Genomic DNA, 27,276 nt, shown 5'->3' with positions numbered 1-27,276 from the left:
TACAAACTCCAGTATTCTATTTCAAAAAACAAAGCAGACTACTGGAGTTTGTTAAATTGGCAGATTTACCTAGTTTTTTTTTTACAGAAAAGCATAGTAAATTAGCAGAAAGAAGGCATCACAAATGGAAAAAAAGTCCATTCCCCTCATCTGATGTGATGTTGATGATGATGATTTCATGAAATGGGAGGAATGTTGGCGGGGAGGGGGAGGAGATTGACGGGGTTATGGGATGTGCAAGGAATGTGGCCTTGAATCAGTTTTAGCCACAACAAAAGGTGGAAACCTATTACAGAGTTAGAACACAGCTGCAGCATGCTGTTATCCAGATAGCCATCAGAAGGCATTCCTTTTTAAGTCCCAACCATTCTAAGTACATGCCCATAAGGTCCTAAGATTTGTGTATGCAATGGTGTTCTGTGAAGGCTGCCACTTGTTTGCCTTCATGCATGATTCTACCATATATCCTTACCCCCCTTAAAGTCAGACACCTCCTTTGCTGTCTGAGGAGTGAGCATCCTGGAGAACACATACACCAATCCCTCCACTATGGAAAGGAAGAACAAGCACTGCCTCACTATTCTTCTCCTCCCCTCAACTAGCTCCTCCCCACCGACCCCCACAGAGGGTTGAGCAAGCTCTGCTTCATAATTCCACTCTCCTCCTCCTCACCTTGGTACTACCTCCCATGCAAGAGGAATAGCAGACTCTGCCTCATCATTCCTCCCCTCCTCCTCCTCATCTAGCTCCTCCCTCCCCACCCAACCCCCAGAGAGGGGTAAGCAGGTCCTACCTCATTATTCCTCTCTCCTTCTCTTCCTTGCATGGCTCCTCCCCATCCCCTCCCACACAGAAGTGTGAGCAGGCTCTGCCTCAGCATTCCTGTCTCATCCAGCTTCTACCCCCCCCCCCCACAGAGAGATGAGCAGGCTCCACCACATCATTCCTCTCTCCTCCTCCTCAACTAGCTCAACGCCACCCTCACCCCAATGGGTGAGCAGGCTCTGACTCATCATTCCTTTCTCTTCCTCCTCTGGTAACTCTACCCCATCCCCACCCAAGAGGGGTGAGCAGGCTCTGACTCATCATTCCTTTCTCTTCCTCCTCTAGTAACTCTACCCCATCCCCACCCAAGAGGGGTGAGCAGGCTCTGACTCATCATTCCTTTCTCTTCCTCCTCTGGTAACTCTACCCCATCCCCACCCAAGAGGGGTGCAAAGGCTCTGCCTCATTATTCCTCTCTCTCTTTCCAACACTCATTCTGCAGACTGAACCAAGGTCATCAGGACTTCATCTCTAGCTATGGAGCTTACTTCGATTAATATGCACCACTATTATCCAGTGGAAAATAACATTATAAACTGCTCTCATCTGCTGGCTTTCTTAATCAATGGACTCATTTTGAAGTGCTATAGCTTATCTTTGGAAGGAAGAGAGGAGGTTTTATCACAGTATTAGCTGTGTTTATACCTATGAAAGTGTAGAGTATTTGAATTACCATAATTTTCAAAGTCTTTTTGTACTTCTCAAGTATTCTGACCTAGGTAGCATAAGCAAATACAAAGGGAAATGAGTACATTGGTACTAATAGCCACTTACTATGACAAATAAAACAAGAGCTGCAAATCTCTCCCACACAAACATAAAAATACAGTTGTGCAAATGAACAAAAACACTGATTCAGAAAGAGGTTTAAAAATTCAACCCATCTTTAAATACTTTATTTACAAGGTAACGATGCATCAATACACAGTTCAAGGCAGTAAACGTTTCACTGTAGGCTGCCTGGTATTGGTATCCAGGACAGGTAGATGTATCAAGCTGCACAAAGCCGCAGAGATATTCATCAGTACTAAAAACAGCAGCAGACAAAGTACAGACCGTGTATTCTTTTATCAGACGTGAAAACATATGCAGATTTGCTGGTAATTGGTTTCTTTTAGGCACAAGAGATTTAAAACCTTAAGACTTGATGGTTTGGAAGGAGACACAAGCCGGGTTGCCTTACATGTGATCCATACAAAGATTAAAATGCTATTGATGGCGTTAAGAAGTCTAACCCTCGGTCTCAAACATCTTCTTTCTGCCTTCCATGCCGGCTTTCTCCTCAATATTCTTACGCCAGTCACCCACATCACGGAGGTCCTGAGAAATGACAAATAAATAATTGTTATGAACAATTGTCTTACCATTAAAATGTTGTCAGTGAGACAAATACTTGTACGTGAACATCATATAAAATATTACAGAGCATTTCATTACAAGGCAAAAAAGTATGTTGTGGAGATAGTGACAAAAAATGAACTGTCAGACACAAACTAAAATGTTATTGGCAGAATCATGCTGTAAGACACTAGGATATATCCTCAGGGAGACTGATTTGAGAGGTGAGTGGATATAACCACCACTTCACAGATGTGTCATCAGACACAGCTGGAATACAGTGTACAGTTCTGGTACTCATAATGAAAGAATAATAATGGGCTATTCAAGAAAGCCCAGAAAATGCTAGAAGTGTAATAAGGTGGTACTTGACAAAGGCCTGAGGAGTTAAACCTTTTCAGAATGGAAGGAAGGACAGAAGGGGGAAATTGTGTGCATACTTAAATAAATTAGATGATTTTAAGATAGAATACATTTAAAGCTGAAATTAAAGGGGAGAGGAGGGGTCTAACTTTTAGACTGAAGCCATAAACTTCAATCTAGACACCATAAAGTACTTTTTCTTTTCAGAAAGACTAGTGGAATATTATCAGACACAGGAAAAAAATCAAGGCAAACTCAAAGGGAGAAAAAAGAAGAATTTGCTTATGAGCAACATGTATTTACTTCCAAGCTTAGAAATTAGGAGGATGCAGTTAATAAGAGTTGGCCAAGCAGAGCAGCTTCAATTACAGAAAAGGGCATTGCTACCACATTGTGCCTGGATTAGCAGAGAGCTTATCCATATTGGAAACTTGGGAAGAATGAGGAACAGATCCATAATATCTGGCCATTCTTACTTGAAATCCTTCTATGAAAATAACATGAAGTATATTTCAAACCTCTCTGAACACAGTGCCCCTGATCTGCAGTAGGATGTATTAACTTTGGTAGTAGCTCTGAAGTGCAACTTTATGGAATATGCATCGGTGGACTGCATAGTTTGTGTTATAAGGTACAATGGTATCTTCACTGATGTGGTATCTGTACCTTCATTTAGGGATACACCACTTGTGGTGACTAAGAAATTATTGAGCATTCATTATCAAATACAGCAAAAAATAAGTCCCAGACATTGTTAATTTTAATATATAAATATGCTTGGGAGAATGGTTTAATGGTAAGTAATATCCCAAGCAGCATAGATAGACTTCTTAGTAGTCCTGCATCCACTTCATTTGGCGAGAGTGACATGCCAAAAATGATGTGACACAGTACATACAACATCAAGCATTACTTATACATTGGTATCAGTGACCAAGTAATGATATAAATTGGTAATCAGAGCCACAAATGTTAACTGTACCTTCTCTTTCTCTGTGTCTTCCTTCTTCACCTGCTTCAGGTTAGCTCTCAAGTCCAGATTAACTTTATGCTTGGAACCCAGCAGAGCCCGCAACATGGCATCAGCTGACATACGCACCCTACGCAGTGGTGGCCTCTTAAACTTACCCTTCAGGTCAAACACCCTCTGGTTCAACTCCTCAACCTTAATGGGGTTGAAAGAAAATAGAAATCAGAGACCTGCAAATAAGTCACACTGCCTAAAGAAATATACATTTCTATGCAATATGATAGAATTATCTTGGCTGACAAATATAGCTCCTCGGTTAAATTTAAAAGAAGAGAGCAAAACAGAAAATACAAAAAACGTATAATATTAGCTTACCTAACACATTTTGACATTGGTCATAAGTTTCCAATTAATTTGAAGAAAAACTAGCACAGATATCTGATACTCATAGTTTTTTTCTAAAGTCACTGTAAGGCCATTTATAGGACATATCATAAGCCAAGTAATTATCAAAGGACATATATCCTGATGGTGCAAAGGTTTGGTTAATTATCTTCCTTCAGTTAATTTAGGCATACTAAACAATTTAATTTGATTTTGTATATATGTTTTTGAGTTGCCATTGCAAAAAAATGTTTAAAAAAATGATTTAATGCACTTGAATACTGAGCACATAACAATTAAAACTGAAGTTAAGCACACATCAAGGTTATTAAAATATAGCTATATGCTAAAAGTTAAATTGATGGCAACAAATGTAAAACTGTCCACTCGTGAGAGTCACAAATTAAAGCTATACATTCTCTTTTTCAGATATTAAACTTCAAAGCATGTAGTTTACATATGTTACTTTAATGATTACTGTCCAAAATTTGTATATTATTTATACAGTGATTAGTTAATTTGCTTATTTTAGGGATGGGACATGGCAGGAAATTTTAAAGTAATCTAGGTTTTCTTTTTTTGTGCAAATTTCTAACTAAGGAGTGTTAAATACTGTAGAGTATTCAGTCAATAGCATTTTCTTTCGAGGAATAAAATCATCATAATTAAAAAAGGATGAAAACATTTACTGTCTTTGTTCATCTATGTTATTTTTGATCAAGTCCTCATGTAGCTAAGGTGATGCTGCTCCTGTCACACCAGATGATAACACCTACATTCTTGTTTGTGGTGTAAGATATCAGAAAAAAAGCAGGCTACTAGGTTAATATCAATGACATTGTCAAAATACAAAAGAAGCCTGCCTGCCTTATTGCCAGAAAATGCATAGAAAATCAAGGTGACACCTCAAGGATGGTAGTTGTACCTAACCACTTCTCAGTTTAAAGTAAAATCCAGTAATACAGCATAACCTGAAATGCTAACAAGCTTTACTAAACCAAACCAACACAGCCACACAATCACAGCTATACTGCTATGCTGCCAGATACTTCAATGAAAATTACAAAGCGAAAAGAAAGATAGTGAATTTGGGACAGCTGCTTCTGCAACTATGGCATTTAAGTTATCTTAGAATAACCTTAGCAACTATGTTACCTCCAGTTATATTTAGTTTACAAATACATAGCTGCAAAATTACAGTAAGACATACCTGTGTGTGTTTTATAGGGGATACAGATTAATGTATCATGCAGTAAGGTATAGCAGGATACAGTTTGTAGTGTCTGTGGATTAGTTGCTTATAACATAATTACATCAACTAATCTAAATCTTCCAGAAGCATCACCCGGGGCACTTGTGCAATAAACACAACTCACATCCTGTCATGTCAAAATGTTTCAGCATATAATTTAAAACCAAAGATTATTGCGAGTGTCACCCTGCATCCCCTTGTGGAATCTAAATAAGCATGCATTTATCAGAAATCGGAGTCCCCCCAAAGAAAGTGCCAGAAAAGTACTTACATCCTTTGTGCTCTTCAGCACTTTCTGTTCCATGTCATATCTCTCTTCATCAACAACATCAATTTTAGCATGAAGTTGTTTACAAAGCTCCTGAAAGACAAATAGAAACATACATTTTGCCTTAAACTTTCTACTCCTGGCTCACATACATCAAGTAACAGTCACTAATGTTATCTTATTCTAATTTCAGCAGGAATATACAACACAGCGCATCTTTAGTCTAGAGCAAATTTCATACAAGTTATAAGAAATGGTATTGCTGTGGCCAGAAACACACTGAATAATATGCACTGGATAATGGTTATAAAGAAAATGAAACTCAGTTTAAAATACTTTACATAACAGAAGCCATGGCACAATACACAATTACAAAGGGACAGGCCTGCATTTAGGGAGGGCTTTTTAACGTTCTGGCCCCAGTGGCACAAGTAACAAGTATGTCTTCACTGACAAGAAATAGACATAGCCATCAACTCTATGTTTATGTTTTCATCCAGGGATAAGCACCAATTCCTGGAAATGGATTTCCTGGGTATAACACTGGACACTTATAACCTTCCAGATAATCAGTGCCTGGGACATTTGGGCTCATACGTTAATATATTCTTCAGCGTACTGCTCCACTGAATATTTCATTCCTCTTTACAAAGATGTAGTTAAAAGTAAGATATGAAATACCTGTTTCTAAAAACAACGTACAAAACAGGATTTGAACTGAAGATTGTTTTCCTAAATTACTCTTAGCTTTTGTTTTTCTTCACCAGCCTCTGATACCATTTCTCTGCTGCTGTAAAATGTCCTGCTATGCAGCACGAGCTGGGACCACTGAGTGTCCCTCTGCCAGGTCATTCAGGTCCTTATGAAAGAGACTGTAGTTAGGGCTTGGTTCATCACAGCTGTGTCATACACAAGATGTGCATGTAATGAGATAGTAACATGATGACCCATCAACCAAGAAGCTAATGAAAGCAGCAGCAGTATTAGTTCCCCCCCATCACAAGGGTCGTCACAGTGCCAGATGCATTGTCCCCTATGGGACATCACTGTCTTAAAGATCCCTACTCCCCTACCACCTTTTAGCAGCCATTCTTCAGTACTTGGTTCATAAAATAGATTTTATTTTTCTGTAGCTAGAAACTCTGCTAACTTCAATGTATCCACCGACTGCATGATAGCAGTATGATAACCATAGGCTTACATTCAATACAGAATGACTGGTTTTACATGTTTTCTCCATATGTGTATGGATTTATGCCAGTTTCTGGTTCCTTCTTCCAATATACTAAAGACATACTGGCAGGCTGAGGGTCAATTTTAAACCATCCCCAAGTGTGAATGGATGTGCATGTTTGTGAACATGTGGGCTTTGCAATGGCCTTCATTTCCATCTGGAGTGGTTTCCAGTCATGCACCCATTGCTGGCATACGGCCACCCTTTACCTCCCAACAAATTTGGATACAGCAGCTATGAAAAAAGGATGGATAAATAGAGATATTTAGGGATAGATTGATGGATGGACAGATGGAGACATAGCTGTACATGCTAGTAGTAAACTAAGGAACTGTATTACAAAGTGTTTTGTTTGTGTCTTTCGGCTTTTCTCAGTTAGGGGTCGCCACAGCGGAACTCCGGTCCGCTAATGATTGGCAGTAGATTTTTACGTGCCGAGTTGCCAGCCCTGATGCACAACCTTCAATGAAGGTATGCCCATTCACGCATGTCTCCACGCAGAAAACGCTCTAGCTGAGAATCGAACCGGACAGCGTCTTACTGTGTGTAACATGATAAATACATCAGTCTAGTCTGTGTTGCCTTCAATAAATGTCTCCAGAGATGTGCTAAAATACTGTAGATGTGTTAGCTTCTGTTTTTATTATTATTTGTTGACTGTTCTCATGTAAATCACATGAAATGTAGTTCTAGATAGTTCCTTTCAAAGATGAAATTCTTTCGACACAGAATAAAAAAGTTCCTCATCCCATGCAGCATTTAGCCAATTCTTTTCTTACAAAGCAACAAGGAAATTACCATATTAGCTACTTTATACAACTAGAAACAATCATAAAGTAATCATACACAGATCTAAAAGCTCTCTTAAATAGAACAATTATAAGTGTATGAAAAATATTTGCAGAAAACAGTCAAACATAGTTAAAAAGGAACCCGTGTAGGCTGATCTTCAGCATCAGTCCCGTAACACCTCTTAAAACAGAAATGCAGTATGACTGTTCACCGGTAACCTCTTTATTCAGGATTGAAGCCATTTTCAAAGGGACATAGACACACGCACATGCATGCACGCACACGGGCTAATGCACAGACACACACACACTCACACAATCACACTATATCATTAAGATCAGCCCTTTTCAGGAATTAATCAAAAGCACAGAAAGTTACTTGACTTGCATATGGCCTCAAATTAAATCTGCCTATTGGATATGATTTGAGCCCTAACTAGTAGTAAAAAATCCCACTACAAAATAATAAATTTGTTTTCTGTACAATAAGGTGTGAGACTAATTTTTTAACTGAAGGACATGCAAGCTTCAGATGCAGAGATAAGTTAGGTAACTTTTATAACTTTATCAAGTGTATCTGGGGATACTCGTTTATAGCATCCATGTTCCCCTTAGAAATTCAAACATACATCAGCCTCCCTAAGAGGGTGAGGGGTCTAGTGCCCTTACCAGTCATCTTACCTGCAGGTCCTGCATGCTATAACCCATTTCCAGGGGTGGACAGTGTTCAGCCAAGTATGATGCCTTTTCGCTCTCTCTTTCTGTTTCCTCTTTTTCCAGCAATGACTTGGCAACTTGGAGCATTAAGCTCTACAGAGAAACATGTAAATCATATTAGAAAGTGGGTAGTGGGCTTGTAACATGAGAACTTCATTTAAAACTGACATATTTTCATAAAACCTCCTGCCAGACATGCATACACAGACATGCTATATATAGTTTTCTGTGCATCTTCTTATGTGTACAGAAACCAAATATGACTCAGTGTCTGTATGTGCGCATTCATGTGTTAGTGCGTGCATCTGTACATTTGTGTGTGTGCATGTGCATGTATACCGTATGTATGTTTGCCTGTTTCTTTATGTGTATATATTTCTGTCTATTTGTGTGCATTAGTAAGGGTAAGTATTTATACATGTCATTATTAACAGGTAGAGATATAGGTGGAAATTTTTAATTATACATGTTACTAATCCCACAACATAGCTGTTCTTTGGTGTATAAATATACATGCTAAAAATGTAATTAAAGGTTCAGCACATGTACTGAAATCCTCATACAGGAAACCTTTAATTGGATAACTATTAATATGACAGTCACATATTACTTTGGAAACCCTTACCTATTTTGATGGCTGACTTGTACCCTTTTTCCTTTAAATTATATAGGAAAATAAAAAATGTATAGTGCACGTGTGTGTGTCTGTGTGTATGTGTGTGCACGCGCGTGTGTGTGTGTGTGTGTGTGTGTGTGTGTGTGTGTGTGTGTGTGTGTGTGTGTGTGTGTGTATAAAATGTTACTTCCCTCAGAAATTAATTTGCATACCAACAGCTACATGGTTAATCCCACGTGGCATTCTTGAGAAACAAAAACATTTCCACTTCATACCAAATAGGTAACATTCCTCTTCTATCAGGCACTATTTTAATTGAGCGAGGCACTCCTGTTGATAATTCCTTACCTTTCAAGCATCATGCCTCCATAGCCATTTCAAAAGGTTTCTATTGGCTTTATTTAATTTCCAAAGGCATCTTCTCTATATTCAAGAAAATCTTAATTCCCCTTTGCTCATCTCTCATCAGAGCCATTATTGAAAATAAAATCTCTTTAGCATGTTTGAACACATCACTCACTTTGAGAGACCTCACAGATTACTAGCTAAAAAAAATTAAAGACGTATACATCTTCAGTTATTTGGACAGGCTGGCAGCCATCTTCCTGCATTCTCTGTCTTGTAGACTCCTCCATGGTGATCTGTATCTCACCTATACAGACAGGAAAGAGCCTTCCCTCTTTAATCTCCTATTTCTTTGCAGAACAAATACTTTGGCAAAAATGGGGTTAAAGAAACTTAACTTTTATCAACAGATAAATAAGACAAGTCTGTGCAACATATTTATATCCCAGTGAATCCCTCATCTCTGGAACAAACCTCCACTGCATGTTGAGCAGAGCAGCACCTTTGCCACTTTCACGGTAAAACTGATAACTGGATGGGCAACCTGAAATTTGCTCCAGTCTATTTTGTGTTGGCCTCCTTTAAGATTAGGTGAACTTTTGAATATGGCTTGGCCTGAAATAATCTGTAAATTGACTGTCTAGTACTTAACTATCTGGAACCCTATTTATCTAACTTCTAAACAGATGCATTCATTCAAACATGATTTTGTTGCTCGTCCCCTCTTTTATAGGTTCTTAGCGTTACTTGAAAATTGGCATGTTACTATATTCTTCATCTCCTGAAATGCATTCAGTCTAGAAAATACCTATTATTTTCCCAGCTACCCTGCCTAGTATAATGTACAAATCTTTCTCTTATTGCCAAGTTACTCCTTCCCATTAGAAAATACAAATCAATTCAAAAATGGCTTTCATTTTACACATCACCTCCATTCTGCTCAGATGCATCTATTCCATTTCTGGCTTTTCAACATATATATATCCAAAATGAGAAAATTTCCCTGCCTTTTTTTATATATATCAGTGAATGTTTTCTGCCTCTTACAATGTTTTTTCCATACAGAGTTAGAAGGAGGATTAATGCAACTTGTATAAAATCATAGTTTATAGAAATATGAACAGTCATATCACAGTATTGATCTGATGCCAGAAATGTTCACTCAGCCTTTGTTTCATTTTCATTAATTGCATAACTTCAGGTAATTGTTCACGCCCTGCTTTTTGATAACTGATACTCAGTCACTGATCCCATGCGTTATAGGCATAGATCAAAGATAAGAGATTATTTATACAATAGTCAGTTCTTAATACTTTTTGCAATTATTCCTTCCTTTGGCAAGCTTATTACCTTGTAAGAGTGTAGACACACAATACAGATACTACATAAATAAACTAAAAAAAACAAAACCAGCCCGTTGTTGTCTTGAAATTAAGATTAAAAGTCAAGCTGTTACAAAATGTCCTACACATATCATAAAATGGCAACCTGAACTTCATGTCAGATAAGAACTTAGATGCATTGCAGCTTTGTACAGAACAACAATAACTTACCTTCAGCTGGTTCCGCCTTGTTGCGGACACCTTGCTCTTCTTTTGCTATAAAGGATAAAAAGAAAACGGAAATAGGATTAAACTATCTGAATTATTTCACTTCTTCTGTATATTCATTCATATTAAAATGGATTTTCAAATTATTAAAATTGTTATATAAATTTTACAGTTAAAAAATCCCACACTCTCAGATATGAAAGCTAGGGCCCCACTTCAAAGAATTACTGGGTTTAGTGATAAAAATGCATATGAAAAGTGGAAGCACTTCGTGAATTAGAAATTTCCAGATTTGGTCAGCATTAAGTGTTTAGCCCATAAATGTTTATTTCTAAAACCGTGGCAAAAACAATTTAAAAATATAAGAAATATTAACTGGATAATAAAGAAGAAAAAATAAGAAAATAATCAAAACATTTGTTTCTGAAGGAAAGTGTATTTTACCATTATTTGATGTATCAGTTTCCAACTTATGATCCTTGGAAAATAGATTCAACATCTGAAGGATGAGTAATAAACTCCTTCAGAAACTGATCATATATTCCACTAAGTGAAACATGGACACTAACGTCTAGCCTCCAAATGATGTACATAAAACTAGTTTTGGCAACTTATTGAAGAATCAACAAAGATTGTTTACAAATACTGCTCTCTTACTGATACATCACAAATAATAATGGTATGTTCACAATTTTCTTCATTGGAAAACAGATTTTTGCTTATAAGCTCCTACATCCATTATCATCAAAAATAAATCTTAACAGTAGCCACCTATATATTATTTCATGAATTACAAGTACTTGCAAGGCAACGGACAACTAAAAAAAAGCAGAGAAATTGCTTCCTTGGTCTGTATGGCTATGTTTATATTTTGTGTCTGTCTGGCAAGCCAAGCATTATTTTAAACTTTAATGTCATGGGGCTCAACCTGTGCTTATTTGGTTTACATATTAGCTGTATTTCAGATACTATAAAAACATATAATTCTCCAAAATTACAACCACAGCCTTTCTAGCTATGCAGTCTGTATTTATTTGTTCATTTAAAAATGTGTTGGTAAATTTGCCAAGGGGGTCAAATTTCTGATTTGTTTGAAACTGCTATATTATGAAGCATTTTTACACATAATTAATATTGTGAATATCCCAATTCAGCTTCTAAAATAATAGCAAAACTGGCTTCAGAACTATTGAAAAAATGTAGCGAGTATGTTATGCTGGAAGCGTTTAAGTGCTTGTGATCTGTGCAGTCAAGTGCTTGTGGTGTGTGTGTGTGTGTGTGTGTGTGTGTGTGTGTGTGTGTGTGTGTGTGTGTGTGTGTGTGTGTGTGTGTGTGCGTGTGTGTGTGTGTGTGTGTGTGTGTGTGTGTGTGTGTGTGTGTGGAGTGCTTGAGATGTAAAGGGGACAAGGGGTGTGTATGCGATTGGTGCACATTGAATGATTGGCAATTTCTGCATGTGTGTGTGTGTGTGTGTGTGTGTGTGTGTGTGTGTGTGTGTGTGTGTGTGTGTGGTATGAGAAAATTATTTCTGTGTCTGAAGCAGCACTTATCATGATGTTAGGGGTATCTGCTTCATTTCTTTTAGGGGACTGCCAGAGGGCTTCCCCACAGTGGAGGAATGGGGGAGCTTCTCTTCCACATAAAAAGTTTGTTTCTGTGTGTTCTGGTGTATCTGAGTGCTCAGATGTTGAATACTGGGTTGCCTGGGTATGTTTATGCATGTGCATGTATCTCCAATGAATATGTATTTCAGTGAGCACACTAGTCGATGTATGTGCTTTGTCAATGTTTTCTTTCCATACTGTCCTTAAAACGTATGCTGTTGATATAGTGCACCTTAACCCTTAAAAATAGTTCTAGAGGAAAATTCTCTTATTTTTCATGTGCACTTTTGTAAGATCATGTTCTTCTATTCTCATTAAAAATATTGTGCTTTGTCACAGATGTTGTACCATAGTGTGAGTTTGTCTGACTTGGAAAAGAAAAAAAAATAATTTCCCCTCTCTCTTTTTATTTTCTCCAAAATTGCATTATGTTGAACATAAAATTTGCATTATGCTGAAGATAAAGTATATACTGAGATACTTGTGGGCAGAACTCCCACATCAGAGGTGCAGCAAAAGATGCAACCACCTTGAAAAACAACTGTGTTTTAGTATTTTGTTCAGGTTTTAAAAGTGATCAGTAGAGTTTTTGCTGCTTTTAGCAGTTTTGTTTACATTGTTTATCATTCTGGCAACATGAGGTGTTCTGTATCATTACAGAAACATTCTTTAGCTTATATAAGTGGTAGATTACTATTTAACAAACAACGAATATTTGCAATATTCAACAGAAATTTTAGAAACTTTGTTTGTTTGTTTTTGTTTGTTTTTGTTGACTGGGAAAGTTCGACTTGGCAAGGCCCTTTTTCAGCAAAGGCCCAGGTACAAAAGCTTTACAAAATTTACATGAATACATACGAAGTAATATTTTTGCACTGGAGATTAAAGTAGATTCAGTGGCAGCATTATATTCAGTTATATTCGGTGACAACAGTTATTCAAGTTTTATAACATAAAGTAAAAAGAAGACTAGTAAAGGTAAAAATTAGGTTGTAAATGTATAGTCACAGTTAATACGGAGGATGTAAGGTAAGTGATGTAGTGAGAGACATAGAAAATGAGACAGAACAGAAAAAGATTTGTAGTTATGTAGAGTGTGAAAAAGAGTTGTTAGGGCTGAGTTATAGTAATTGGCTACATTGTTAAAAATGATGAAAAAAAGTCTTACAAGCAACGCAGATGAATATGTATTGTGCAATATAAAAAATGGTGACAAATAAAAAAAATTGCACCTAATAAACATATTTAGGTTAGCTGCTTCAATAGACCAGTAGATTAGTGATCTGGAAGGTCTAGGTTTGAGTCCAAGTTGAAATAGGCCCTTCTTTACTATTGTACTGATGTACTTTGACTAGGACCTGTGCTGCCAAACTGCTTTTAACTGATATAACAGGTTATCTGACTTATAGTTCTATTTGGAGGATGGGTCCACTGCCAAATTTTGAAGTTTCAAAACATTGAACCTCTGATTACTGAAGAACAGAGGATCGAGGTTTTGAAATATCAAACCTTGTCAGTGGAGATCGCCATACAGTGTGGAACGGGAACTTACCATTCTCTTCACTGTAGTGTGATCGCAGAGTTGGTATATTTAAGTAGAAGGGGGGATAGAGGGCACAACCCCCCACATGTGGTGTGCAGGGGGCTTGCGTCCCTGCAAAAAATGTGAAATTATAACTTTTAATGTTTTGGATGTATATATTTTTTAGTTTCGATATTTCAAAATCGCGATGCTCTGGACTTTGGTATTCACAGGTTCGATGTTTTAAAATTTTGAAATTTAGTAGTGGACCCTGGAGGACAGCCATTAGCAAACTTGTTTGCACACTCAGGTATGGGTTGTATAGTGAACTGCCACAAGCAAAGAAACAGAAGCAGTTTTGCTCAAAACATTTTTTTCTTCTAGTTCTACATGAAACTGCAGCTTCACCCCAACATCAATAATCTAGTAAATTCTCCTGCTGAGGGTTAAATAACTTTATAATAACAAAACGGAAACTATAAAAGCCGACAGCAGTCGGAAATACTTAAAACACACTGTTTATTGTTTATAGTTTCCGTTTTGTTTGTTTTTAAAAAGTTTTATCCGTTTGTTTGAAGTTTGTTTTTAACTTTATAATAAGACAGAAAATATTTGGCTCTGTACAGAAACCATTGTATTCTCCTTTAGTACAAAGCTTTTAGAATATATTGGTAAGCGGGTACTGTTTTGTTATGTGATTATTATATGTATTGGGAACTGGGGCACATGGAAAGGCTAATAGATGTTAAATATTTACATGTTAAAGCACTGCAGTGTGCATGGTTTACATACTGTCAAAGGGTCCTCATGTTATTCTTTAAAAGTTTCTAGTTGTGAGGTGTGTAACTTTGAACAAGTCACTTAACCTCTTTAAATGGTAATGGATAGCCCTACAAGATACTGTTTTCACCTAGTGCAGCTTTATGGATACCTAAAATAAAAATAAGGCAAAAAGCAGCATCAAATGATCAATTCTACAGGCTAGTAATTACTGAAGGACTTAACTTTACTTACGAGTAACGGTCTTAAATATGTTTGTAATGACAATGTTAAGATGGCACAGCTATGTAGTTACTTCAGCATATTTATAGCTACTAGTTTCTTATTCTTTTGTCATATTATAATTATGTTATTATTCCATTTAGAGTCATTTTAGGAGACATATTTGCATATTGGGCAGATGATATGATACTTTTTATTTATGTTTGTATAAACTAAATGTAAACCATTATGCCAATGACGCTTAAACACCACTAAATACATACATCATTTAATATACAAATAGATACACTTTCTAATGAAAGCATCACACCACTGTTGCATTTTATAACAGACACAGACAAACTGCGGATTTGTGTTACAGAAATTTCTCTCATGTTTTTCATGCATTACATAGCTACTTTGGAGACAGGCAGTGGTACGCTGTGTTAGTCTAAATAGTGCTTGTAGGCAAGTGGTACAAAAGGACAATGGAAGTTAAAATAACTGAGGATACTCCCCATCCATCCATCCATCCATCCATCCATCACACGCACGTATGCACAAGCACATATGTAGATGGACATGCACACACTTCTGCATATACACCCACACATGTGCTCACACACATTTTTCAAATCAAGCAGCAATAAAAAATGATTTGCTTCCTCTAAGAAACAGCCCAACTCTTTTGTTATTACTATATTATGCAAGAAACCCAAACTGAATTAATAAGCAATGTGTATGCCACTGTAATGTAAATAAAGCATTCATCTAAAAAAGCCAAACGGGTTCTGTTTCTTAACTGCTAAAATGTAACTATGTAGTGGGGAACATGAGAAATAGTGAACACTATTCTTTACTTGCTACAATAACTCTTGCATAAAAATCAAAACTGCTTAGGTATTAACTAATAACCATGAGAAAGACAGTAGAAACACAGCATACTGAATATCACATGGATCATAAAAAAAATCTGCATCAAACCCATTTTTCTAGATGTTTAACAAATTAATGATAACTTACCTCATCTCTGTAAGGGTGGGGGAGAGAAACAGAGAGAAAATAAATGTTTTAATGAATGAGTAACCAGGTAATGTTTAACATAAGCTACAAGGTCAAATGCCACCACATGTCACAGTTAATTACTAAAAAACTATTATTTTGGCTCTGAACAAACTGTACAGTTAGTTCTACAGCACAATTAAATATATTTTTCATCACTTCATCTCTGTTTGACTCAGATAATATACAAAACGTTTCTTAGATATGCTAATTAGGGTGGCTGGCAGCATAGCTTAAATAAGAAAGCGATTATCTAGGAAAAAGCTACATTCTGAACAGTGGAGTTTGATTCCTGCAATATTTACATGTATAATATTAATATGTGACTCTGAAGCTACATGACCAGAACACTGGTTTAGGACTACCCCTGAAGATAGGCTTTGGGGGAATGTGCCAAAATGGTAAGCAGTTAACAGCACTGTTTTTTTTTCCAGCTGTGCTTCATTTTAGCATCTCTAACACTATTTTTACTAAAAACGCAAATAGAACATTTTAAAACTTGATGGATTTATAGTTGAACATCTACTGAAAGATTTACTACAAAAAGAACAAGTTTAAAACTCTTTTAATTGCTTTTTCATGTCAACTAGAAAGAACTGATTGTCTCAGAATAAGCCACGCCAAGTCCAGTGTACAGGACAGTACTATGAAAACGACATGTAGGCTATACTAACATCAGTGAGGGGTCCCCTTCAGAAGATCAAAAGTTAAAAAAGGTTGAATATTAGAATATCTAAAACTCAAAACATTGAAAATGGAATTTGCCCTTTCTCCATTGTTGTGCAATCTCAGAGCTGATATATATAATTAGCAGGGGATATGGGGGTGCAGCCCCCACTTGAGGGGTACAGGGGGGCTTAGCCCTCATTAAAAATATTTTTGATATTTTGAGTTATAGATACTTTGATTTTCAGTCTTTTGAGTTTTCAGTCTTCTGATATAGACCCTCAGTGAGTTATCTGTAAAGATAGATAAATTAGAAAGCAAAATGGACAATTTTAAAGAGGAATGTAAAAAAAAAGTTGAAGTGCTGAGTGACTCTCTTAAACAACAATCATCACAAATCTGAAGTATAGAAGAGGCAATGTCTGATTTTGATGGACGATTACTTGAAAATAGGAACAACACTGAATTTCTTCTTAAACAAAACAACTTATTCTGGGATAAAATAGAAGACTTAGAGAACATATCTAGAAGAAATAACATCAGGATTTATTTATTTATTTCCCTACTTTAAATGGTTATTAGTTCCCTTTTTAAAATGTTGGAGTTTGATTCTTTTAGCTATATATGAAATTAAAGTCACTTATTTTCACTTACAATTTAAAACATTTAAAACTATTCATCTTATTAAAAGTTAATCATTATTACAATGAAACTTATGTTAGGTGGCACACTTTCTGATATGTTGGCATGGTTGAGTAATTTACTATTAAATATAATACAAGATGCAATAAATGACACTAAAGAAGCATGTTAAGTTACATTCTGGGTTACTAACATGGTCCAGTACTGTGCTAGTGATAGTATACTTGGCATGCAATAGCACCCTGGAAAGACATGCTATGTTATAAGCAAAGTATAAAAATATAGCTTTTTACATATAAAATAAAAGTTATTATTGGAATGATATCAAATAATCAGAGTAACACTCACACTTTTACAAATTAAACCTGGATCACACATAACTGTCATTCTTTTAATGCAAGTTTATATGCTATGTCTCCTTTAAAAAATGACAGTCTGCTTTATATTAAACATCTCATACAAATAGTGCTTACTGAATCATTAAATATTATTTATTTAAGTACTGCAGCCTTTAACTGGTAAACATACTTTGAAATAGTTTATATTTTTTTAGCGGTTTGGAAGGGTTTGAGGGATTGATGTATAAAGAAGAGGTGAGTTGGATTCACATGTGAATGTTTTTTGTATGAACTGAAGTTGACAAACTGTTCATTTGCAAACCCCTTGTCATGAGGACCAGCTTGGAGCAGCTTAATTAGAATCATGAGTACTTTTGTGATGCTGCAGGAGTTCTGAAATTATAAGAACTGTTCAGGTTACATCTTCCTTTCTAAAAGAAAATAGTCATAATATTCATTAGTCTCGATTTAGATAAGGGTTTTTACTCAGTTAATTGGTCGTACTTGTTTAAAACACTTAAAATGTATAATTTCTCACCTGAGCTAATTGCATTAATTTCTAAGTTATACAATAACTCTTGTGCTTATGTTAAAATAGGCTATTTTCTTTCTAATTCCTTTAAATTACAAAAAGGCACAAAACAAGGCTGTCCATTGTCCCCTTTACCTTTTGCATTAACTATAGAACCCTTTGCTAATAGTATTAGATCCAATAAGAAAATTAATGGTATCAAACTAAAAGAAGATTTTGAACTAAAGATTCATCTCTTTGCTGATGATATTTTACTAACAATAAGAAATATAGAAAATTCATTGGAACATATAATTAGTTCTATAAGTCAGTTCAAAATCTTAAACTTAAAATTTAGTCATAATAAAACAAGTACACTATTAATGAATAAAAAATTAAAACATTCATATAAAAAAATTCAAACTTCAGTTGGAATAGCAACCAAATGAAACACCTTGGTATAACCATTGTGTCTAATAGTTAAGAAATCATACAAACTTTCAATAAGTTGTTGATAAAATTTTAAATTGAGCCACAAATTGGAACAAATTCTTATTTACTATGGAAGAATGATTAATACTTATTAATATGGTAATTCTCCCTAAAATATTGTTTGTCTGTCTTTAGTACTATTGCCACCAAAAACTGATGAACAAGATAAATAATATTTTACTTACATTTTTGGTATACTAATAAACCAAGAGTTTCCTTTGATTGGCTCAGAGAAGTTTGGGGTAATGGAAAATAGGATTCCCTGATATTCAATTGTATGCTGTTTCAACAATTGTAAAAGTTATAATGTTGTGGATAAATTCATCTTATGTTTCAAAATGGAAACAAATACATCGATAAATATTATTCACAAATAAAAAATATATAACAACCAATCATAAACAAATAGTATCTAACAGTTTTCTCTGGTTATTAAAAGGTTTTTCTATAAATGGTATTATACCTTCTTCTCAAATTCCCTATTTAAATAACATAATTTCCTCTTTCCAAAAGTTCACACATTCTGACCATTGTATTAAAGACTAAATATTTTCTATGTTTTCAATTGCATATACAAATGACTGTTTAAAAACCCATAACTTCAACAAAACGCTAGTGCTGAAGCAACAAAGTAATTTAATTTATTGGCATCAGTTCTTAAATGGTACTGATATATATATATATATATATATATATATATATATATATATATATATATAAATGTTGAAAATTTCAGGTCCAAATACAATCAAGATTCTGAGAATTGGCTAATATTACAATCATTTAGAAACTGTGAACACAGAGGTAAATAAGACATTTAACCTAAATATGAAATTGTTCACCAAATTATTGGAATTCTTAATAAATAATAATGCAATGAAAAAGAAATCATATTTATAAAATTCTTAAGTTAGACTTCACATATTTATACAATTCTTATTGGAACTACTCCTCAAAAATTAATAAAGAAAACTTCTCTGAAGAATACAATAAATTAATATTAAAATCTACAGATAAAACTACATCTTCATTATATTGGAAAAATTTCATTTGGACATTTTTACACAGAGCTTTTGTCAATCCTGACACAATTACAGTTCTAAATAAATCATACAGAATTAAATGCTGGAGATGTGATTCTGAAATAATAGATGATTGGACACATATGATACATGAATGTGAAGTCAACTCCCCTTTTTGGAATGAAATTAATAAATGTATTCAAGCTCTATGGTCAGATAGGTCGAGTCTATATCACTTTGTCCAACTTACTATTTATCGAATTCCTCTGCACCGAACTGAATTTGTCAAAACCCCTTTTGTCGAATGATCATTTTAGCAAATATTTTCCCAGGGAAAAAACTCAGTGGGTCATGATTGGAAATTTGCCATTTCCCCCACTGTAGTGCAATTTCAGTGTTGGTATATTTATTTGGAGGGTGTGGGGGCACAGCCCCCCACATTGGAGAGCGAAGCTTCCCACCTAAGTGGGTTTTAAATTCTGTGATTTTTTTGTGATCATCAGTAGTTGGCCTACTGGTTCTTTCCCCTTGGAAAATATTCACTAAAATGATCATTCAACAAAAAGGGGTTGCAACAAAGTGAGTACGACAAAGAGGTATTCGAAAAATAGTAAGTTCGATGATGTGATATAGACCCAATAGATGTAATATTTCTAACTATTTCATTTTAATTAATGCTCCAATTCCTGAGATAATTCTAAAAACTCAAGTGCCTCTCCTTCGGTCTATTCTTGCTATAGCCAGAAAAGTAATTACTAAAAACTGGAAAACTAAAGTTACCCCCTCTAGAAAATTTTGTTTGCAATAGTGAATTGCATACCATAAAGATATGAACTTCTAATATTATACAGTTGTACAAATCTTAGTATACACTTAAAGACCTGCTTGAATAATATTAATTTTTGTTGATGTATAACTTTGATGTATTGATCAGCTGTAGACCTATGTAAATAGTTATTTGTTTGTTTTATAATTGATTTGTTTATTTATTGTTTTAAAACCAATTAAAAAAGAAAACAAAGAAAATGTGCTCTGTTGTCTAGAGGGTCTTATGTAGTATGCAAATGCTACAAGTTAAATATGGAATTTTTAACTTATGAGCAACATGAAATAAAAAGTAAAGAAAAGTCTGTTGACATTCTTAGTAGTAGCATCATGTGTCATGTGCAGACTATGATGAGAACCTGGTTGTTAAAAAAGAAAACAGATGTCAACTTTGATCTGGTATAGGTCTGTTGCTTTCATTGTGTCATATCTAAAATGATCTTGTATAAAATATAAATTGTAGAATAACTCATATGGGGACTCCTTAGACTCTGCATGCAGTGCTCAGCTATGGACCAGCATTCATGTCACCATCAGATAAACAACCTCCTTGCTTTTCAAACCAACCTCAAACTACATCTAAATCACACTATAATCTGCAACTGTTCTGAACCTCCAAGATAAATATGCCTAAAAATGCATGATTTCTTCTTCTCACTTACTAAACTATTTCTTCTCTATGTGCTTTTTATGTCTTACTAAAGTGAGTTGTCTGTATTCTTCTTATAGGAAATGTATTCTTGTCCTCCTATCAACTCACGTGTCATTATGAATATAAGCACATTACATTATTTTAACTCTCATATGTTTGATACTTTTTACTGCTTAGTAATGTTGTTACATTTATACTAATAATTTACTGCTGCAGTGATGCTCTGTAATGTACACCAATGTCACTTTGTAGAACTTACTACACTTTATATCTTTGTATTATAGTTCCTGTTTATTTTCTTTTAATAAATTTCATTATGTTTGTACATTTTCCTTCCTTTGTAGTTTATAAAAAGTTTGTTATGGTGTACATCTACTATTTCTTGTAGAGTTTCTCCATGACCTATACTGAAAATGAGCAATATAACCCTGCCAGACTTTCCTGGTTAAAAAAAAGCTAGCACACAAGCAGTTAATTAAACAAATACATTTATTTATTTATTGACTTGTTAACCATGGAACTAAACTGATTCTTTTCGGACATTTTCTAGTTATGACTTGTGTCACAAGGACAAGAGTAAATGCAACACGGATATACCTGCGCACATGTTTTCCTGCTATACCTTGTAATACTGACAGCATACATACATGTGTACTATGTATGGACAATTTAGCACATCCATCACTCAGTATGATTTCAGGAGGTGGGAGGAAGCTGATGCACCAGGTACCAGGATAACGTTTACCCAGGTACAGGTAGAACATGCAAAACTCCATACAGTCACTTAATGTATAGCAGGACTAAACCCCAAGTCCTGGAACAGTAAAGCAGAGTTGACCACTATGTCACCACATCACCCAAGTATCTTAAAGGTATGGTAAAAAATGGAGATCCTTGTGAAGAAACTTTTCAAATTGAAGCCTGATGAAGCCTACTATTGTGCTGTCTGTAGAGAGCCAAGCAAATGCATGAACAAAAGTAGAAAACCCTAAGAAATATGTTGGTTAGCTGACTGACTAAAGACAATGGAATATATGAGAAGCAGAAACTTCAAATTTCCAATCTAATTTTCCTACTTTCGTTGAAAATGGAAACATAATATCAATGAAAGAATAAACTTAACCTGACACTGTTGTAGGGAAAAGTCTGTACGGATTACTCATGAAAGTTCATTCTGTCATACTCTAAACATATTGCTGCTTTATTTTATTTTACTGGCTTTCCGGGGTACAGCATTAATCTCCATTGACCTTTTTCAGACTCAGCTAAGGAGTGGTGTCCGGTTAAGTATGGAATAGGTAATAGTCTACACTGTTTATCACCAAAGTTCTGTCATGTCACAGGAAAAGGGAATGGAGCATGGAGTGGTTGGGATTACAAGTATGGCAGTCTTTTCTTTGAGGCACAATAAACTGATGGAGAAACAAGCCCAAAGAAACTAAAACCAAAACCGAAGCTTGTTAGGCAAATCTAAATACAGGTCAGAAACTCGAACAAAATGCTTGGTTCAATACAAGCTGTGTTTATTCAATACAAGCAATATTAACGCCACAAGTCGTATACATTTTCTTTCAGGCAGCTGGAAGTCAGCTAAACTTGAAAACATGTATGGCAAAGTTTTGCCCTCAAAATAGTTTGAAAAGTGATTTTAATTAAAAACAGAAAAATGATACAAAATACATGTACTGAAACAAACAACACAGCAACATAGCCTAATCAGATTAGACAGAAAGGGGTTCACAACAAGGGAAGGCAAGTAAAATTAATGGTAATATGGACAATGAAATATTACAAAGAAAAACTGAAAAACACAGTTCTAGATGGAACATCAGCACTGGTGAAACCTGCAGAGGACTGCCTGTTACTGCAACACTCACTGCCTCAGTATTATTGAGGAAAAAACATCACTGTTGCCACATAGCATGCTGATAATGCAGGCTCATGCATAATCCTATGATGCCATGGGGCTGCTGACACAAAAGAGACCTGAAGATACAAATGATCTGATTATTGTAAAAACAATGCTTTTATCTCTCCATCTTAAGCAGTTTTCAAGGGGAGGCCTCATAAAATGAGGCAAGCAAGCTACAAGGAGTGATTGACATATGACCACAGAATATGCAGTGGATTTTGCTTCTTCTTCTCTTCTGTGATGTCACTACACTTCGCCTCCATTGGAACAAACAGATCAGAAAAAGATTGTCAGTCTGTGGTACAATATTAGTTAATCTCAGCCTCAAAGTCAAGAGTACCTCACAAACCAGTCCCAAACGGAAGCTTTTATGGGCTCTTGACCTACAAGTCTGAAACAATGAACTGAAAGGGACAAATATAGCAGGAAATAGAAACAGTCCATTAACAAAAATAATATGACAGGATTCCATCTGTGTATATAACATGGAGGGAGACAGAAAGGGAAGTTTCTGTACATGGTGGATTGTCATGTGTGCTTATTTGTGCTTCACAGTGACAACAGCAAACATTCACAATGGTGCATTAAAGTGAGAGAGAGAGAGGGAGACAGAGAGACAGAGAGATAAAAGGGTTATGTATAACATACCTTTTTAAAATGTCTGCAGACATCTCAAGTAGTTTTCAGTTACAAGCACTGAACAAATGTGAACTGAGTTGGTGTGCAGGGGGCAGTAAAAGCAATATTAACTATACTGAGAAATTATTGTGCAAAACCATGTTATGTTTATTATATACAGACCTACCCCTGTCACATCGCACCTACATTTACTATAGTTAACAGAGGTGCTTAATTTTCAAAAACTGAACACGTACTATGCACCAGTACTTAAGTGTGAACAAAAAGTGTATGGTAACTGATGGTTACTTTCCAAATACCAATGTTGTGGCATTTAACCTTCACACAGCTTTTTAATGACTTTCTGTGAATGTACCCCTCATCTACTATACACAAAAGGCATGTAATATTATATCATCTGAGGCATGTAACATGATGACTGAAGCTAGAAAGAACTGTTATTTTTCCTGCTGGAATGTTCCACAGCTGTGTCGTAACATGCTGGATGTATGTGCTATATATGCAAAGAGATGTCTAGGGACATTTTCTGTTTCTGAATAACAAACACAAAAGTAAACCCCTGCACATCTGCCATACTGAGGCTTCTCAAGGGGTGGCATCAGATTCTGGCCCTTTGGCAAGTATGATGCCAGTGGTCATACATGCTGTAAGGTTATTAGCAGAGCAAAAGTAAAAACGGAGAAAGAACTGGGGGGCACTTGTCTCTCCTTGGCAATGCACCTACAAAAATTACAAGAACTCAGACTCAGAAAACATAAAAACATATGCTTAACTGACAGTTTATATAATGGATTAAAGACACTGAAGTTCATCATGTTCTCATTGGTTTTAGACCCTCAGTCTCCATTTACATATTTAGTGACTTTGAATAAGTCATTTAACTAGACAGTGCTCCGAGGTTACCCCGGAAAGGGATACCACTACCAAATTTGCCTAGGCAGTTAATCAATGAATAAAGTGAAAATAAATTGAAAATAAGTTTGTTGTTCCATGAAATGTCTGCATCTATCTAACATGGCTATTCCACTGTCCTCATGACTTGTTCAACCTGAAATCTAGTAACAGCTTCTGTGACAGTACCCTTTTGGGCCTGACTCACCTCTTCCTCTGAAATTTGTCATACTTTCTGTTTTAGTTGAGAATAAGTTTCATAAGCACACGCTGTTCTGTAGATTAGGATGCCCACCTTCCACCTTGTGCCAAATTGGTTTCATTCCTTTAGATTCTAAACTCTGTTCTTGTATACCACAGCATCCTCTCTGCCCTTCTCATTGTGCTGTTGTACACCGCTATAAACTTTAAAATGCTACCAGTTTTTACCATCAGATTCAGCTCAGCTGCTGAAATCTTAATAAAAGCCATTCAACAGAGTAGCTTGTTCTCTTTCTTTGGAAATCTTGTTGGCACATACTCAGCTTTTCATTTTAATTTCTAATTTTAAGAAAATGACTCTAGCTCTTCTAGAGTTTGAAAAGGAACACCTCACCTATTCAGTCTGCAAATAAATCAATAAAATAGATGTCTTTGTGTTTCTAAAGATAACACAGAAAACCTAGTGTTGTATTCATTGGGCAAATCTTAAGAATGGCTCCCTCTTTTGGAACCAATTGCTACAATTAAAGATGTCACTTTGAACAACTTAGCTACAGCTGGCAGCACTCTGATCCCTTTCTCCTGTCTTACACGAAGATGTCAAGAATTTTTTCCATCTTATACTTACTTTCTTTCCTTGTAACATTTTGCCTTTTCCTTACAGTGGTCAGTTTCTAAGATTAACCATGTATCTCTTCTCACATAACATTAACTAATAAAGCTTCTTCTTGCAATGATTCTGGTCTTCTGAACTTTTGCATCTTCCCCAGAAGTGCTCTGTCATTATCCATTTAATTACTTCCCATCATGTTAAATAAAACAAAAGACAAGAAACCTGAGATGATACCATTTGTTTTATGCCGTTACATGTCTGATGTTAACAGCTTAGGCTAAGAATGTTTCTACAGCTGCTGTGTATATATACCAGTTGACTCCCCCCTCTCAGCATCCCTGCAGAGTAAGCATAAGTCTGATGTAATTACAGATAAATTATGGCACCAGGGTTCTGGTCATAGCTTGCCTTAGGTTTATCAAACAGAGCTGAGGTGACAAAGGCTCATGCAAAGACCCCACTGCTTAACATTAATCTGCAAAACCAGAATATATTCAAAAATACTTACCCCATTTTGATATGTGTGTGTTACCTGCAAAGAAAAGAAAAGAAAAAAGAAAAAAGAAAAAGTGATTTAACTAAAACAGCTTACAGTAATATCTGTGTTCAACTGTATACACTATACAGTATGTAGAAATACAACCACAGATGTTCAAACTGTATCTTATGACAGCTACTTCTATAAGCAGTGGTCAAACTAATTTCATTCCAGACACTTGAAATGCTGTTGCATAAAATGGGATTTGTCTTGGAACAAAAATTGCTGGCTCTGGTACTGAGGTGCGGGGGAGGGTTGAAGACTAACACTGCAATGTGCAAGAACAGCAGATTGCTTGATGAAAGTCTTGCTAAATTTGGCCTTGTCCAAAGGAACGACAGCTGTCTTCTTGGGTTCTCCCCTTGAAATGTCAAGAACATTCCACTTTTGCACAGGTGGTACACATGTCACCAGCAAGCGAATTCCATCCCTGTCTCCAAAAACAGTCTCACTTACAGGAGACAAGGCCTTTCACGAACATAATATGACATTGGCCACTCCTTTTGTATTACTTCCCAGGATGATAGAATTGTGAGCTATCTTTTCAGTATATGAAATAATCAGTGTTATTAAATGTAGTATCCAAGAAAATAAAGTCATTGCTAGAATGGATAAAATAAAAAATGCTAGTCATTTTTTTCAGATATTTCATCCCGTATATTATCTATTCATGGATCATTTATGCTTAGAAGTGAAAAGTATTTACTTACATATTACTGTCTGAAAACCACAATGAGATATACAGTATTAAAAGTTATCCTGAACCCTTTACTATCAGCACACTACCTACACTGTGTCTGTATAGACAAAAAACATATACAGTATCATATACAGTATATCTATTTTAATATTATATATTACTGTATGAAGAAAATAATTACATATACAACATTAAAGTTTGACTAAACCCTTTTAAAAGCATGTTATATCAAATATCTGTAAACACACACACATGCAGCATATCTATTTTAATATTATTTCCTGTTAAAACAATATATTAATTTTTGGCATACTTGACTAAATCATTAAAAGTAACAGCAATTCCTATCCAATCATAAATGTTTTATCAATATTACTTATTTACACAGACCTATTTATGGTTAATGATGTGCACTGCAGTCAGTCAGCCATTTACGACCTTACCACTTACAGTTAATCACTCCTAATGGAGATATCTGTATCCTCATAGCATATAAATTATAACTACAGGTTTCTTTAAGTTTAAAAATACTGTAAAGTCATGAAGCCCGATTCACATTTTAACTGTAAATCAGGCAAAAAGTATGTTTCAGCTGGAATATTCCATGCTGAATAATTAAGCATTACATGTAATATTTTCTTCCACTATGTATTTGGTACAAAGTATATAAGTAAAGTAAATTGCTCACCTAGCACCAAAGGGAAAAGGACAGCTGCAGAGGGAGAGATGAAACTGACTGGCAAGCCACAGGCAACTCTATTGAAGAGGAGGTATAAATGGTTTTCCCTGTTAGCTCAGCAAAACTGCTGCTT

At 35.5% G+C, this 27,276-nt stretch overlaps 1 protein-coding gene across 1 annotated transcript; it reads right to left on the bottom strand.

Moving 5' to 3' along the window:
- Nucleotides 1–1,687: 1,687 nt before the first annotated feature.
- On the bottom strand, nucleotides 1,688–27,276 carry LOC122791818 (troponin I, fast skeletal muscle-like). The gene is made up of 8 exons (XM_044059776.1): nucleotides 27,153–27,276; nucleotides 25,735–25,758; nucleotides 15,784–15,790; nucleotides 10,657–10,701; nucleotides 8,107–8,235; nucleotides 5,404–5,493; nucleotides 3,509–3,691; nucleotides 1,688–2,145 (listed from the first exon to the last, which is right to left on the bottom strand). Exons 2-8 carry the CDS (start codon nucleotides 25,737–25,739, stop codon nucleotides 2,056–2,058), a joined length of 549 nt encoding a protein of 182 aa, XP_043915711.1. The 5' UTR covers nucleotides 25,740–25,758; nucleotides 27,153–27,276; the 3' UTR covers nucleotides 1,688–2,055.

The sequence above is a fragment of the Protopterus annectens genome, chromosome 17.part0 (assembly GCF_019279795.1).
Source record: "Protopterus annectens isolate FY-2018-M chromosome 17.part0, PAN1.0, whole genome shotgun sequence".
In the NCBI taxonomy this organism is placed as follows: Eukaryota; Metazoa; Chordata; order Ceratodontiformes; family Protopteridae; genus Protopterus; species Protopterus annectens.
This window is presented reverse-complemented; position numbering and strand designations above follow the sequence as displayed.